At 39.1% G+C, this 17,132-nt stretch overlaps 1 protein-coding gene across 4 annotated transcripts in view; it reads left to right on the top strand.

The window, feature by feature from the left end:
- Window positions 1-17,132, top strand: part of diaph2 (diaphanous-related formin 2) — a 739,556-nt gene that overhangs the window by 620,798 nt on the left and 101,626 nt on the right. For all 4 annotated transcript variants that reach the window (XM_060832634.1, XM_060832633.1, XM_060832630.1 and 1 more), the window contains one exon: window positions 1,977-2,112. In XM_060832634.1, the coding sequence (XP_060688617.1) occupies window positions 1,977-2,112 (136 nt within the window). The remainder of the gene's footprint in view (window positions 1-1,976; window positions 2,113-17,132) is intronic.

The raw sequence follows: 17,132 nt of genomic DNA, 5'->3' as shown, positions 1-17,132 counted from the left end.
CTGCCACAGCATAGGTTTTTGTACCCAGATCTCTGTATGGAAATTGAAAACAGCCATACACTGCACTTTAGAAAATGCAAGTGTATTCCACCTCTGCATGTTTTTTGTAAAATGAAAGAGGAATTCTTAGCCTTTTAGATGACACTTATTTTTGTTGTTTCATTATATAAGCGTCTGTGCAAATTTCTGACACAGTATCTATCAACTTTTTTCACCCTACAATATAAGAATTTTATTGTTTGACACACAGATATGGTAGTATTGGACCAACCAGTCTAGTTTGTTATGACATTCAGTTTTATGCTCCAAAATGTCTTGAATTTGGCCAATGATGTGTTCAGCAATTCTTGTTCAACTGGAATATTCCAGGTATTATCCTTCTTAATCTATAGGCTGTCAGACTTTCTCTGTGTATTTTAGAGGAACAAAATCCAACAGGGCAAAATAACAATACTATTGAGGTAAGTTTGTATATATGATGTGTAAAAGATATTATTCAGGATTTTTTTCTGCCTGCCACACCTGACCTGGTGAGTAAGAGAAAAGCCATGACACTGACCTGGTTGACACAACCATTTGACCAGAAAGAAGGTTGGCCTCTCTCTCTTTCCAATAGTAAGGTTAATGGTCCCACTTTAAATGTAGATAATATCTTGCCAAGATGTTTTGAAACTATGGACAAGCTGTGACTGTATTATTTACTTTAACAGCATTCTGAGACAGCTGCAAAATGGGCTTTCATTTTGATTATATGTCTCCATTCTTGTACCTAAAATTTCATCTAACTTGTTAAAAAAGCACATCTTCAAAGCTTTCTTTCAGATTTTCTTCCTTTAAAATTTAGATGTAGTTTACATTTTAATATTTAAATTAACCGCGTTCACAGTTTACAACGAATTGAGTAGCCTCAATTACATAATTATTTAATTATTAAAAGTTGCTTCATTATTAAATCTAATTAAAGTATTCACTGTGCTGCTGTCTGTCTCCTGAATGCCAGCACCTTAAGTTCCACTCATTTTTTCACCTTCCCCCCCTCTCTTCTTACAGTTTGTAATAGCACGGGAAGATAACAACTCTTCTCAATATGATGAATCTTCTCAATAAATTTCAACTAGTTTATTGCAACTTCTTTCAAGGCTAATACTTTAAAATCTGAATATGGGTGTTGCTGATTTTTAAAGAGGTGCCAGTTTTCATTTTGTTCCGAGCCTGTACATCACACATTAAAAGTGTTTGAGTTTAAAACAGCAATGGTTATTACTTCACTTGCAGCTTGATATAATACCTCTTCCCATTTGACCTTTGATTTGGCTGAGGTAGCAAATGAGAAAAATTCACATTGAATTAATTTAAACATGTGATACCCGAAGTACAAATTTGAAAGTAAAGTGAGATACTGTTCAATTTGGGTAAATATTTTTAAGCCATAAACTGAGTTGGTTAGAAAGTGTCCCAGCTGGTGTAATAACAGGTATGATTTATTTCTTCATCCATAACTTGGAAGTCACAAATGCAAAATGATGCAACCACAGCCAGAAGTCTTTCTGATATCTAATCCCTTTGGAAATACTGTTGTTAGTACTTTGAATGCTGTTATCATTCTACATTCTGCCACAACCACCTTTCAGATATACATTTCTACAGTCTAGTATGGATAAGGATAGCCATTTTCGGGTCTCACTGCAAGGATCTGTTATAGTGAAGAGGATGCATCGCATTTCTACGACTATTTCTATGTAACAAGAAAGTGGTATACTTTATAAAAGAGACTGATCAGAAGTCTCATTCCTTCAGGATCCTTAGTTACTTGGCAGATATGCCGATGACACTGAGTCAGTATTAACCCTTTCAAGACCCATATGCAACAGTTACTAGTGGACATTCTTGTAGTTTATGATGATGGTGATATGACAATGCCAGTGTATCTGTTTTGAATGTATCAGTAACACAAATATTTGTTTCTTTAAAAAAAGGAAGCACTGAAAGAAAACATTAAGAAGAGGGAAACTGAAGAAAAGATTAAAAGAGCAAAGCTGGCTAAAGAGAAAGCAGAGAGGGAGAAGTTGGAACGGCAGCAAAAGAAGAAACAGTTGATTGATATGAACAAAGGTAAGGCTTTGGCATTAAAAATAAATTTTTCTCACAAGTGATTGTTGAAGCAGAAGTATCAGGAATAGCAACTGTTTCTTGGGGAAACCTCTTGGTCTGTGGCACTCTCATTGCTGGAATTCTGTCTTATTCCTATCCAAACAGTTGCTGATTCTATGTGCTAAGTATACCAGTGATGCGCTCATTGTCATTGCGATTCAATTTCTGAGATGCTCCAATCTTCTGTGATAAAATAGTGCAGAGGTCAGTGGGGAGCAGAAATGGATGGCGAGGGAACCATTGACCAGAAAGAAGTATTTTCCTTCAGGCTTTAGGGCTTTCTTGAAAAAAAAAATGCACTATATGGGCACCAAATCATGCTAAATGGTATAAATGTACAGGTTTGTGGGGCTTGTGACAGAGTGTCTTGCTGCAACAAATCATTTGCCTGAATAATTGACAGAAAATTGTGAAAACAGCAAATCCAATCATTGTTTCTCATTGTGAAACTCTACTTGACTTATTGTTTTCCTAACGTCAGTTGGCAGGAATCACAACCAAGTAGAAATGAGTCCCAGATTCCATGAGTCTTCTATACACTCAACAAGGCTCTCAATGCAGCTTCAAGCAAAATATGAAGTTATTTATATAATGCATAGTAATGGTTTGTGCCAAATGTTATAAAAATATTTCTCTTCTAGACGAATACCCAAATACATATGTCTTCCATGCACAGATATTTTGTTCATCTTTTTAAATTCCATCTATCCCTATATTTCTAAATAAAAGCTGCATGAGGTATGACAAATTCTAATGAAATTATGCACTGATGTATGAATGCTAATTATCTACAAAGTTTACTGATCATAAAATTTTTTCAGCATAATAAAATGAGAGCAGAGATTTTGTTCCAATCGTTTACATAAAACTAGTGTCAATTCCGTTGTCAGCTTCTCCTTGATTCAAGGATAATAGCTAATCAGACTCAATGTTTCTGTCATCAGTTTTGATGTGACTAAGCAGGTCAATTTTTGACTGCCTCATCATTAACCTATTATGATTTGAAGCGAAGCGCAGCTTAATGGACAAGTAGCTATTCTGAGCCATTCGTAGCAGGCTCCTTCCACAATCAAAGCCAGCGTTCCCATGCATTAAGGAAAACACCAAAGTGTCTTTGTGGCAATTTCTTAGTTTTCCATTGGTCTGTTGTCTATTTGAGAATTGGGAGAAGAGAATCTGGTACAGGAGACAATTTCTAACCATGTGGATATAATGCCGAGTCCATTGAGATTATTTGTTCTCAATGATATTGTGTCTGGCTTGAAGAAGGAGACTAGCATTTGACAAGCTTCTGGAGTATGGGGGATCCAGTGAAGGTCTTACTGATGGAATTTCTCTCATCTTCATATGTGTCGCTGATACACCATCCAGGATTTTGTGCTCAGCAACTGCTCAATACACTCAGACTTGTGGAGTTCTTGCTTGTCAAGCATTCACTGCTGTGGCTTATCAAGATTGACCCTGTGCAGGTACTCTGGGGTTATATCTGGTGTCCTTTGAGAGAGGTACAAGAAGTACTCTAGAGTCTCACCCTCAACGTGCATGGGATCTGCAATATGTGCCTGAGCAGCTGTGGGTTGATTGGAATTTTGAGAATACTCACGGAGAAGCTAAGTTTCTTGTATTCAGAACTGAAGATATAGAGAGTGGCTTGCAATTCTGAAGCAGATTGCTGTCAAATGCAAATTGTAGATTACAGATATCTGTCGCCTGTGTGTAGATTCTACACGGGGACTTTTGGGTTTACAGCCTGAAATCCATTCTTTATCCTCAATCACCTCAAAACCTGTCAATTTGACCCTCTTTGAATCTGGAATGTGACTGAATTCAATTTGGTTACCTTGGGGCTCTACCATTCTCTACATAATCTTAAGTGGCTAGTGGTCAGGTTTCAGTGCCATGTCAAATGACTGAGATCACCTTATTGCTGCATCCCTCTACTTCTGCAACCACTGAGTTGTAGGTCTTCATTTGTCTGGTCTATTGTTGAACCATAAATTGTCTAGCACCTTTCCCTGACCTTGTTGCCGTTGGTGGCTCAACCAGGTATAAGGACATCCTGACCGCATGGCTTAAGAGATCGTTGGAGTACACAAGTTTTTCCACCACATCAAGGTGCTGATTTACAGAATTCTTCACAACACGTTTCCACTTTCTGTAGACTTTTCTTCAAATAAATGCCTTGATTTAATTCAACTTATTGTTTCCCCTTTCCTGACTTCTTGTACAAATGATCTTTCCTATGTGTAAAAACCTTGTGTCAGTCATTTATTCTACTCCAAATAGGTAATTGTTTAAATCTGATCTTGCACCTATTTCCATGTTGGAAAGAGATCATCAAAAAGTCTAAATTTTATTTCCCCCTATGGACATCAGTTCCTTCACCACGTCTCCGCAACATCATTAGAGGTGCACATTTCACTGATTCTTATCATCATGGCATATTTCAAACATGAAAACATTGTCAGCATCATATTTAAACTATGCTTTGTCAGACCTCACTGTTTCACTATTTGAGACTGATGATAATGTTTTGATATGGATTGTGACCAAATCATAGATGCAGGGGTGAGGCAGTGGTGTTGAGAAGAGATTAGTGGTGCACGGAGAATTGTGGGATGTTTAATTAAAGGCTAATTTCCATATTAGAGATCAGAAATAGGTTTACTCTGGCGTGGCAGCTAAATCTATGGTTCATATACTGCACAATTAGGCTGTTTCATTTTCTCTCATTTTATATTCTGATTTCATTTCACAACTAAGTGTTCTAGTTAAAGCTTGCATACATACTGGCATCTCCTACAGAGAACATTATTTTCTGAAATATAATTAAGGCATTTGTTCAAGCTTGTGGAAAAAAAAGCTCAAATATCAGCAGTTGTGTAGTTAGAGTTTTGAAGATATTTCCTCCACCCTCATCACCATTAGTAAGTGTGAGGAATTTATGCTTTTTTTTTACTGTTAAGATCGATGCTATCTAATCACCAGGCTAAACTTCCACTAGGATGACCCCTAACCTAACCTGATTACTCCTCATTCTCCACTTCTTTCCAAACTGTACTCGTACCCTTTTTGTGTTCATTTTGTCCATAAGAACATCTCCTCCATTTATACTTTATTCCCATTTAACTGCAGATGAACCAATTTTTGTTCGTAGTTTCCAGGTTAGCTGATAGTTTTCTCTTCAAGTACTCTTCCTAGTGCAGGAAGTGAGACAAAACGGTGGCACAGTGGTTAGCACTGCTACCTCACAGCACCAGGGACTATGTTAAATTCCACCCTCCGGCAACTGTGCGGAGTTTGCACATTCTCCCCGTGTCTGCATGCGTTTTATGCCACAATCCAAAGATGTGCAGGTTAGGTGGATTGGTCATGCTAAATTGCTGATAGTGTCCTGGGATGTGCAGGATAGTGGGTTAGGCCTGGGAAAATGCAGGTTTACAGGGCTAGGGGAGTGGGGTGGGGGTGGGGGGCAATGGCATGTGGGTGAAAATGGATCTGGGCAGGATGCTCTTCAGAGGGTCGGTGTGGACTGGATAGACCGAATAACCTGCTTCCAAGCTGTAGGAATTCTGATTCTATATCATCTCTCCCATAATTAACTCCTTACTCAAAAAAATTCACCCAAGCACATTTGTAAACCAATGCCCAAATTGTAACCACCCTTTCTTTTCACAAGCCCTTGAACATCTCAAAATCAGGATTCAAGAGGCTAGATTTAAATTTCTCTATTTTTGGTGATTGTGCACTCAGCTGCTGAAGTCATACACTTTGGAATTCTCTCCCGAAGTAGAACTGTCTCTCATTCTTCCTTTATGATGTTCTTTTACAATTTCCTCTTTGTTTGAGATTTTTGTTATCTGTCCCAATGTCGGCTCATGTGGCTCTAGCTTTGTAACATGCTGTGAAGCACCTTGGTATGCATTACAGCCTCAAAACTGCTATATAAATGCAAGTTGTCTGAAGAAATAATACAGGGAAAAAAAATCTACTTTGGTGCAATTTTGTCAACATACTGGAGTATTTGGCAGAAGGATTTAAAAAAACACTTGTTTTATTGCACTCTATTGTAGAATGATTGATTCCACAATTTTACAAATTGGAAAAGGTTTACAGGCTTAAATACTGTGAAAACAATAAAGCAGTCATCCTATTTAATCAATGCTGGTAAAATGAAGATGTCAGATAAGTCAAATTGAAAGCAGTTTGCTAATTCATCCTTTATGGTTCAGAATATGTTGCTGAAAGGCTAAAAATATTCTTTACTGCAGTATAGTGAAATTCAGGATTTTATGATGTACCGTGTCATTGAATAAGCACCTAGTGAAAGGTGACCAGTCACTTCATATTCTTAGTAACTTTATGATCCTTCTCTCAAACCTATTATCCAAATGGACTTAAATTGTTTGTGTTACGACAACAAAGTAGAGGCATAAAAGGATTTAAGTCAAAATTGGATTAGAGGAAGAATCTGGAGGCTCCTTTATTTAATAATTAGGGTGTTTTAATGCACACCATATTTTACTGCTATCTAAACTAAATAGCGGTTCATTGTGTACAGTGACTGATGCCCCCCTCTTTTTATTATTTTCAACAAACAACTTGCATTTAATCTTTGGCACTTTCTTTATTGGTATTCCCAAGTATGATTAATGGCTGTCTCAATACAAAGAACAACTTTCTCTGTCTTATCACCGTATAACAAAAGGTTTGGTCAGGTGGAAAATGATTTGAAAATCATGGCCATGATTACAAATGGAGCATGTATTCTTGAGCAGTACTACTTGAGTTAATTTCTTGCAGTAAATACCACAGAATATATTTATTGTTATAGCCAGGTAGGGAGGGTGAATAAGCTCCCTTTGAAACCCCCAAGCTGACTGAAGCAAAGACTTTAAAAATTCTTTTAAGCACTCAGCTGTATCACACTTCAGTGAAAACACAATTTACGAGATCAAAATCAGGAAACCATTTATGAACTTGAATGAAACAAAGAATTTTATTGCTGACAAATCCTGAGTAAACTAATAAAACCCAACACAAAACACACACAAATGAAGGCATAAAGTTTTTTTTAAAAAGTATCTAATGCCAAAAGGAAGGTGAAGAAAATGCAGTTTATAATGTTCTTAAAGTCCCTGCATGTTTTAGTTGAACCTGAGATGACAAAGGTTGAGTCAATGTCCAATAGCCTCATCAGTACCAAAATTTCTGGAACCTTATGTACTCAATGAATGAGTGTTTCTCTAAGCTTTGTGATGATAAGGAAAGAGGAAGAGAGAAAGTCTTCCCTCTTTGCCATTACCAGTCTTTTTCTTTCTCCCACTTCCTTTTTTGCTAATTCACCTATGTAAATATGGTTCTTTTATGTATTTCCAAGGCTTGTTTCATTGTCTTTGCAAAATGGATAGTTGCAGGCAACCTTTCATGTCCATTCATGCAACTTATCAGATCAATACAAATTGACAGATGGGAATTTCCTGATTTCTGACTTAGTTCACTGGTTTCAATGTCTTACAAATAAAATGATAATTTCACTTCAAAGATTTTCATTTATTCCACAGTAGTATCCTAAACTTGCCTCAGTCTGTGGTCAGGTGATCACTACAGCCATTTCCAGTCCATGTTTCTTCCATATTAAACCCTGAGTCCATGAAGGTCTTGGTTATTAAAATGAGATGAGGAAATTGAAAATTGATAGTAGTTAAATAGAAACTATCTTGGCATTCTAACTATTCCTGATGAAGGGCTTATGACCGAAACGTCAAATTTCCTGTTCCTTGGATGCTGCCTGACCTGCTGTGCTTTCCCAGCAACACATTTTCAACTCTGATCTCCAGCATCTGCAGATCTCACTTTCTTCTATTCTAACAATTCTGTTGTGTACAAATGATAGGCTCAGAATAATTTTTGGTCTCTGACTTTGTACCCACTGTCATTCTGTGAAATCATTGTAATTGTATAGCACCATATGAATTAAATGAACAGGAGATTTGTCAGAGTGTTTCTGCATTTAAAAGATACTGCTGAAAGTCTAGAATCGACCTCATTAAGGTTTGTCTAAGTTGCTTGCTTCACCACTGTCATGAGTGGAAATAAAATTGTCACTCAATCTGATGACGACAGCACTTTCTTCACAGCACAGTTCTGGCATCTTTGCCTGCCCACTATATACTTCATTTATTCAACTTCCATTCAAAGTTGCCAACTGCTACTTATATTTATATAGTATCTTTTAATTTAGAAGCCTCAAGCCTTCACAAGGGTGCAATCGGTCAAGAGGTTTTGCCCAGCCAAATAAGACAACAGTGGGGATTAAGTAGCTAAAGGACTAAAATTTAAGTTTGATGCTAATAGCAACAGGAAGGTGGAAAGTTAGCAGTTTAGTGAGAGAATTCGGAACCTGGATAGTTCAATGAAATTTAATTATGTTTTTTATTCGTTCATGAGCTATGCCAATTCCTGCTTAACCCAGAGGGAAATTAGAAGTCAACCACATTCCTGAGAATTTAGAGTCACATGGATGACCATAAGGATGACAGCTTTCCTTCAGTAAAGGAGACTAATGAACCAAATGGGTTGTCACTGGTTAAATGGTCACTATTAGCTCTTTATTTTTTTTTTAAACCCATGATGCCATGGTGGGATTTGAACGCATGTCCCAGAACACGAGCCTGGGTTTCTGGATTACTTGTCCCATGATATTGCCACTGTCTCCCTCAAGAGCTGGTGAAATCTCAAACGGATCGAAATAGTCATAGGTTACAGCAACAGAAAGGGGCAAAGTCATTGTGAGATTTACGTGTAAAAGTAAGTTTATTTTTATTTTCTACTGCTACTCAGTTTAAAAAAAACTTGAAGAAAAATTCAGAAATGCAATAAGTGACAAGATGATTAAAAAAAGCATTAAAACATGTGAGAAACTGTTAGACTACCCACATGTCTTCAGAAGTGATTATGTTCTTCTGAGATTAGGTAGGTAAATAGGATCAGCAAACACAAAATTATTAAAACAGTAACAGGTGTAATGTGTTATTAGCCAATAATAAAAATCAACAAGGCATTGATGAATTCCATTGTGAGAGAGCCTGCCATCAATAATGGTTATCCATCCTCCTTACTAATAACCAAGTTATCTCTCGATGAAATTTCAATACTTGCTCTTGAGTGTCTGCAGCAATTTATAAAGAATTAGTGTAGTGATTGTACCACTGGCAAAGCCAGTATTTGTTGACTATTTCTTACCGTCCTCTGTTCGCTAGTGTTGAGTCACTTTCTTAAACCATTGCAGTCAATATGGTATAGATATACCTGCGATGCTACTAGGGGGAAAGTTTCTAACTCAACAATGGTGAAGGAACAGTGATATAATTCCAAGTCAAGAAGGCATATGGTTTAGAGGGGAGCTTGCAGATGGAGTTATTCTTATGCTTTGACTGTCCTTTTCCTTTTTAGATCATAAGATAGGAGAGCAGAATGAAGCCATTCAGCCCATTGAGTCTGCTCCATCACTTAATGAGATAATGGTTCATAAGATAACGCTCAACTTTGCTGCCTTTTCCACATAACTCTTGATTGCCTTATTGGTTAAAAAAATGTCTATCTTCACCTTGAATATTCTTAATACTCCATCTTGATATTCTCTGTGATAAAGAATTCCATAGATTCATTACCCTCAGAAACAATCCTTCTCATCTCTGTCTTTAGCTAGCGACCCCTTACTCTTGTCCTAGATTCTCCAAAAAGAGGATGCAACCTTTCCACATTTACTCTGTCAGGTCCTTTAATCTTTTATTTTTCAATAAGACCTCCCCTCATTCTTCTTAACTCTAAAGATTACAGTGCCACGACTCAAGCTGTGCTCACAAGAAAATCCCTGCATACCTGACATCAACTGAGTGAACCTTGTCTGGGTTACTTCCAAGAACAGTATATCTTAAATAATGGAACCGAAATTGTCCACAGCATTCTAGGTGTTGTCTAATTATTGCCTTATATGTTTTTACAAGACTTCCCTATTTTTATATTTCATTCCCTTTGAAAAAAGAGTCAACTATCCATTTAGCTTCCCTATAACCTGCTGAATTTGGATGCCAGCTTTATAAATTTCATGGATGAACATCTCAAAATCTGTCCTACAGCTTTCTGTGGTCTTTCATCGCTTACTATTTAGCTCCTCTATTCTTCCTTCCAAAGCAGTAACACTATATTTTCCCAAACTATACTCCATCTGCTAGGTTTGTAATCACTCACTTAACCTGTCTGTATCCCTCTGCAGACTTGTCTTCCTGCCTACATTTGTGTCATCAACACACCTGGCGATGGTACATTCACTATCTTTATCCAAGTCATTTGTGTATACAGAGGAACCTCGATTATCCAAACAAAATGGGTGGGCACTATTTTGTTTAGATATTCAGTTAATCGATTCAATGCCTTTCCTCTAGGGCTCGGGAGTTTTCTATTAAGATTAGGTTCCCTACAGTATAGAAACAGGCCCTTCGGCCCAACAAGTCCATACCGGCCCTTCAAAGAGTAACTCACCCAGACCCATTCCCCATATTTACCCCTGGCTATGGGCAATTTAACATGACCAATTCACCTAACCTGCACATCTTTAGATTGTGGGAGGAAACCGGAGCACCGGGAGGAAACCCATGCAGATACAGGAAGAATGAGCAAACTCCCAACAGTCAGTCACCCAAGGCAGGAATTGAACCTGGGTCCCTGGCGCTGTGAGGCAACAGTGCTAACCACTGAGCCACCGTGCCACCCTAAGTCTGCTCCCTGTTCAGGAGACTAGGCACACCACAACACCACACGCAAGCCCAGCCACCCCCCCCCAGCCAATGGACCCCATTCAACACCGCCCCGGCCTGCCCCCAACAATGCTCTCTCAACACGTCTTCCCCCCCCCCCCCCCCAAAAGACCGCCCATGGCCTACCCGCAACACTGCCCCCCAGACACCGCCGCAATCCACAACACCACCCCCAGCCCAGCCTGCAACCCCCCCCCAACACCAGTTCCATCTGTCCAAAACCCATCCCTGACCATCCTGAACACCGCACCCCCACCTGCTCTGCAACCACCCCAAAACCCACCTAAAACTGATCCCTGTCCACCCCCAACAATGCCTGCCCCACCCACTATCCGACTCCTGTCCACGCCCCGCCCCCGGCCCCCCTACCCTCCATGTCCCACCCGGCCCCATCAGCCCCTCCCCCTCCAGGGCAGCATGAGTGAACACCAACAATAAGACTGCTGCTGCCTTTGTGGAGGTATGTCTCCAAATAGCGTGTGTGCAACTTTTTACTGCAACCTTTTGACAAGTTTTACCTCTGCCCTGTACATGACAATGTAAGAGAGAATATCTAGGGAAGAGGGTTTAGACTACACCCCTATATAGAGCTCCAGGGAAAGTGTCGGGAGAGAGAGGGTTGGGAGGTCAGTCATTTAGAGACGGTACCTGGGCTCCTATCGATGGCCAGGACTGTTCTCGGCAGCATTTCAGTAAGCCAAGATCGTCTGTAATCACTGTAAATAAAAGACGCGATCAGGGTTGAAACAGCTCTTTGATGTAATGTTTCTATTGGGACCTCCTTTGGATAATCCGATATTCGGATAATCGAGGTTCCCTTGTATTTTAAATAATTGTAGCCCTGCATTGATCATTTCGGCACTCACCTTTTTATGGGTTGCCATCCTGAAAATATCCACTTTAAACTCAACTCTTTTCTGTTAGTTAGCCAGTCATCTATCCACAGGCTCTTATGTTTTTAAGCATGCTTTATACATCAAGCATCCTTTGGAAATCAATATGTAATACATCCCTTTTATCTCTCCTGCTTGTCTCCTCGGAGTATTCCAATAAATTTTTCAAACATGATTTCTCCTTCGTAAAGCCTCCTCTTGATTATGTTACTCACTTCTAAATGCTCTTCAATTACATTTTTGTCATAGACTAACACTCTCCCAGTGATGGATGTTGAGCTGGGTGGCCTAGAGTTACCTGCTTTTGTGTCATTCACTCAGGATTCTTGGAAAATTACTACCATGCAATCCATGAGGTCCAGAGGACTTTATTGGTTTTTAGCTCCATTAGTTACCTCATACTACTACTACAGTGATAATTACTGTTTTCATTTCTTCCCCATCTTTTGGAATTCTATTAAAGTCTCTACTGTGACATTGGATGCAAAATGTTTATTCAACTCTTCTGCCATTTCCTGGTTTCCCTGCCTCAATCTCCAAGGGGCCTGTGTTCACTTTGGCATCTCTTGATCCTTATACTTAAAGGGGTTCTTACCACCTGTATTCCTATTACATGCTAGTTATCCTCAGTTTATATTTTCCCTTTTTTATATAGTCCTTTGTTGACTTTTAGAAAATTCCCAATCCTTTGATTTACTATTAATCATTACCACATTGCATGTTTTTCTTTGAATTTGATACTAAGCTTAGCTTCCTTGGTTCTCTGTGGTTGGTTTATCCCCTTCCTAGAATCCTTCTTCCTCACTGAAATATTTGTTACAAGTCATTAAATATTTTAAGTAGTGAAGGTTACAGTTTTGGAAGGTGCAGTTGGAGGAGGCTTGGAGAGTTGACACATTCTTGACTATGTGGCTGCAAGAAAGCTCACCAGTTTAAAAAATCAAATACTTTATTTAATCCATGAGAGAAATTCAGCAGTTAATTGTTGTATCAGAAGGTAGATCTCCTGCTTTATCTTGCAATGCCTTTGAAATCCAAAACAGTGAAATATTAATTTAAATTCATTATTGACTTGATGATGCTTATACCACAGAGAATATAAGTACAGCTACTTCCAAACTAATAGTGCAATACGTCATGTGTGTTTCCTGATAATGTTTTAATGCTTCATATTAAGATCTGATGTGGTGGGTGAGGTAAAGCAACTGGGAGCAAAGCAAGGAGCATTAACTCCAGGCAGCATACAAAAGAGTACAGTTGGGCACTGCTCGAATGAAATGCATACCACTGTGTAGGGTTTCGTTACATAACTTAATGCAATGATGCGTTTCGCACTGAATATTTCAATAAATTTAACAACTCACAGCCATTCTATTTCAAAAGAGAGATATAGCTACATTGGTACTTAACATTTCTGGAAAAACTGAGAAAATATAAACCAAGTTGTTCCTATGAGGTGATATTTATTGTCACCACCTTACCTCAGTGAATCAACAATTAAAATCCTCATTCATACAATTGATACCTCCAGACTAGTCTGCTCCAATGCTTTAGTGGAAAACGTCTTACATTCTATCCTTCAGAAACTTCAATTCATTCCACCTGTTCTATTTTGTGTGGGTTTACACCTTTAACTGAAATATTCCAGAGATTGGATTCTGTGTGTTGTATATCCATTGACATTAGTATGTCAGGAGAAACAAGAATGACATGTATCTAAATTTTGGGTTTGATGAGAATGTCAACATCTTAATGAAATGAAATAGCATAATTTTATAAATCATAACAGAAGTATGAAAGAATCTAAAGTTTAAAGGAAAAGACATCCAGAATCTAATCTACTAGCATAATATTTCTATCATATTGATTGTATTTTAGAAGTATCAAGTAAGTGATGCTGATTCTACAAATCTTTCCCCCATAACTAACTTAACATAGAACGTTACTGCACAATCCAGGCCCTTCGGCCCTCAATGTGCCAACCTGTGAAACCTATCTGAAGCCCATCTGAACTACACTATTCCATTACTATCCATGTGTTTATCCAATGACCATTTAAATGACCTTAAGGTTGGCAAGTCTATTACTGTTGCAGGCAGGCCGTTTCACGTCCCCACTACTCGCTGAGTAAAGAAACTACCTCTGACATCTGTCCTACATCAATCACCCCTCGGTTTAAAGCTATATCCCCTCGTGCTAGCCATCACTATCCAAGGAAAAAGGCTGTCACTGTCCACCCTATCTAACCCTGATTATTTTATACATCTCAATTAAGTCACCTCTCAACCTTCTTCTCTCGAACAAAAACAGCCTCAAGTCTCTCAGTCTTTCCTCATAAGACCATCCCTCCACACAGGCAACATCCCAGTAGATCTCCTCTGAATCCTTGCCAAAGCTTCTACATTATAATGCAATGACCAGATCTGTAAGCAATACTCCCAAGTGTGGCTGCACCAGAGTTTTGTGCATCTGCAACATGACCTCCGAAACTCAATCCCTCTACTTGTAAAAGCTAAGACACCGTATGTTGTCTTAACAACCCTGTCAACCTGGATGGCAACTTTCAAAGATACCTGGACACCGAGATCTCTCTGCTTATCTACATGACCAGGAATCTTACCATTAGCTTTGTCCTCTTTATTCCTGTTGCTCTTTCCAAAGTGAATCACCTCATACCTTTCCACATTAAACTCAATTTACCACCTCTCAGCCCACCTCTAGCTTATCTATGTCCCTGACTAACCCATAACATCCTTCTGCACTATCCACGATGCTATCAACCTTAGTGTCATCCGCAAATTTACTAACCTATCCTTCTACACCCTCATCCAGGTCATTTATAAAAATGACAAACAGCAGTGGCCCTAAAACAGATCCCAGTAACTGAACTCTAGGATGAACGTTTCCCATCAACCCCACCACCCTCTGTCTTCTTTCAGCTTGCCAATATCTGATCCAAACTGCTAAATCACTCTCATCCCATGCCTCCATATTTTATGCAATAGCCTACCATGGGGATCCTTATCAAACGTCTTACTAAAATCCGTATACACCATATCAACCACTTTATTCTTATCCACCTGTTTGGTCACATTCTCAAAGAACTCAAGAAGATTTGTGAGGCATGACCTATCCTTCACAAAACCGTGTTGACTATCCCAAATAAACTTACTCCTTTCCAGATGATTATAAATCCTATCTCTTATCACCTTTTCCAACACTTTACCCACAACTGAAGTAAGGCTCACTGGTCTATAATTGTCAGGGTTGTCTCTTCTCCCCTTCTTGAACAAGGGAACAACACTTGCTCTCCTCCAGTCTTCTAGCGCTATTCCTATAGGCAATGATGACATAAAGATCAAAGCCAAAGGCTCTGCAATATCCTCCCTGGCTTCCCAGAGAATCCTCGGATAAATCCCATCCAGCCCAGGGGACTTATCTATTTTCACACTTTCCAGAATTGCCAACACCACCTCCTTGTGGACCTCAATCCCATCTATTCTAGTAGCCTGTATCTCAATATTCTCCTAGACCACATTGTCTTTTACCAGTGTGAATACTGAGAAAAAATATTCATTTAGTGCTTCCCCTATCTCCTCTGAGTCCATGCACAACTTCCCACTGTTATCCTTGATCAGCCCTAATCTTACTCCAGACATTCTTTTATTCCCGATACAACTATAGAAAGCCTTAGGGTTTTCCTTGATCCTGTCTGCCAACAACTTCTCATGTCCCCTCCGAGCTCTTCTTAGCTCTGTCTTTGTCTTTCCTGGCTAACTTGTAACTCTCAAGTGCCCAACTGAGCCTTCATGTCTCATCCTGATATAAGTCTTCCTCTTGTCAGGAGATTCAACTTCTTTAGTAAACCACAGCTCCCTCACTCGACAACTTTCTCCCTACCGAACAGGTATATAATTACCAAGGACACGCAGTAGCTGTTCCTTGAATAAGCTCCACATTTCAGTTGTGCCCATCCCCTGCAGTTTCCTTCTCCATGCTATGCATCCTAAATCTTCCCTAATCACATCATATTTGCCTTTCCCCCAGCTATAACTCTTGCCCTGCAGTATATACCTATCCCTTTGCATCACTAAAGTAAACATAATCAAATTGAGGTTACTATCACCAAAGTGCTCACCTACCTCAAATTCTAACACCTGGCCAGTACTAAATCCAATGTGGCCATGCCTGTTGTTGGCCTGTCTGCATATTGTGTCCTCTTGCACATATTGGACAAAAACTGACCCATCTAATGTACTCAAACTATAGTATTCCCAGTCAATATTTGGAAAATTAAAATCCCCCATAACTACCATGTTGCCCGTGCTCCTATCCAGAATCATCTTTGCTATATTTCCTCACCATCTCTGGAACTTTTTGAAAACCTATAGAAAACCTCCAACAGGGTGACCTCTCCTCTCCCGTTTCAAACCTCAGCCAACAAGTCCTCAAACGTCCATTCTGCCATCGTAATACTGTTCTTGATCAGCAATGCCAGACCTCCACCTCTTTTACCATCTTCTCCGTTCTTACGGAAACATCTGAATCCCGGAACCTGCAACAACCATTACCCATGTCCCTGAAATGGCCACAGCATCAAAATCCCAGGTACCAACCCATACTGCAAGTTCACCCACCTTACTCGGGATGTTCCTGGTGTTGAAGTAGACTCACTTCAAACCAACTTCTTGCTTGCGGGCGCCCTCTTGCAACCTTGAAACCTTATATCTGATCTCACTACTCTCAACCTCCCGTATATTGGAATGACAATTTAGGTTCCTATCCCCCTGCTAAGTCTAAACCCTCCCAAAGAGCGTTAGCAAATCACCCTCCCCTGCCCAGCCAGAGTATTGGCACCCCTCTGGTTTGGGTGAAGACTATCCTGTTTGTACTTTAACACCTTACGTTAAAATTGACTTTTTTTGTGTGTGGTTAAGAATTTGTTCAATAAACAGCATTTTGTAAGAACAAACAAAGTGAAAACCAAATCTAATTGTGTTCACTAATTCCATCATCCCACCTTCATGTGGAAGAAAGTGTAAACTGCAATCTCTATGATTTATACTTTAAAACCGCTATTTTGTTCTGGGCTCCTTCATACATACACATATATATAAGTGTGTATGTGTGTTATATATGTGTATATAATAAATATAAAGCGTGCCTCAATTTTCTATTGCCAATGGATTGTGAGACTATCCTTGATTAAGACAAGAAATAAACTAATTACTCTCCTAATTTTCCATTTTCCGTCAGAAATTCCTATTCT

This window comes from Hemiscyllium ocellatum, chromosome 11 (genome assembly GCF_020745735.1).
Source record: "Hemiscyllium ocellatum isolate sHemOce1 chromosome 11, sHemOce1.pat.X.cur, whole genome shotgun sequence".
NCBI lineage: Eukaryota > Metazoa > Chordata > Chondrichthyes > Orectolobiformes > Hemiscylliidae > Hemiscyllium > Hemiscyllium ocellatum.
This window is presented reverse-complemented; position numbering and strand designations above follow the sequence as displayed.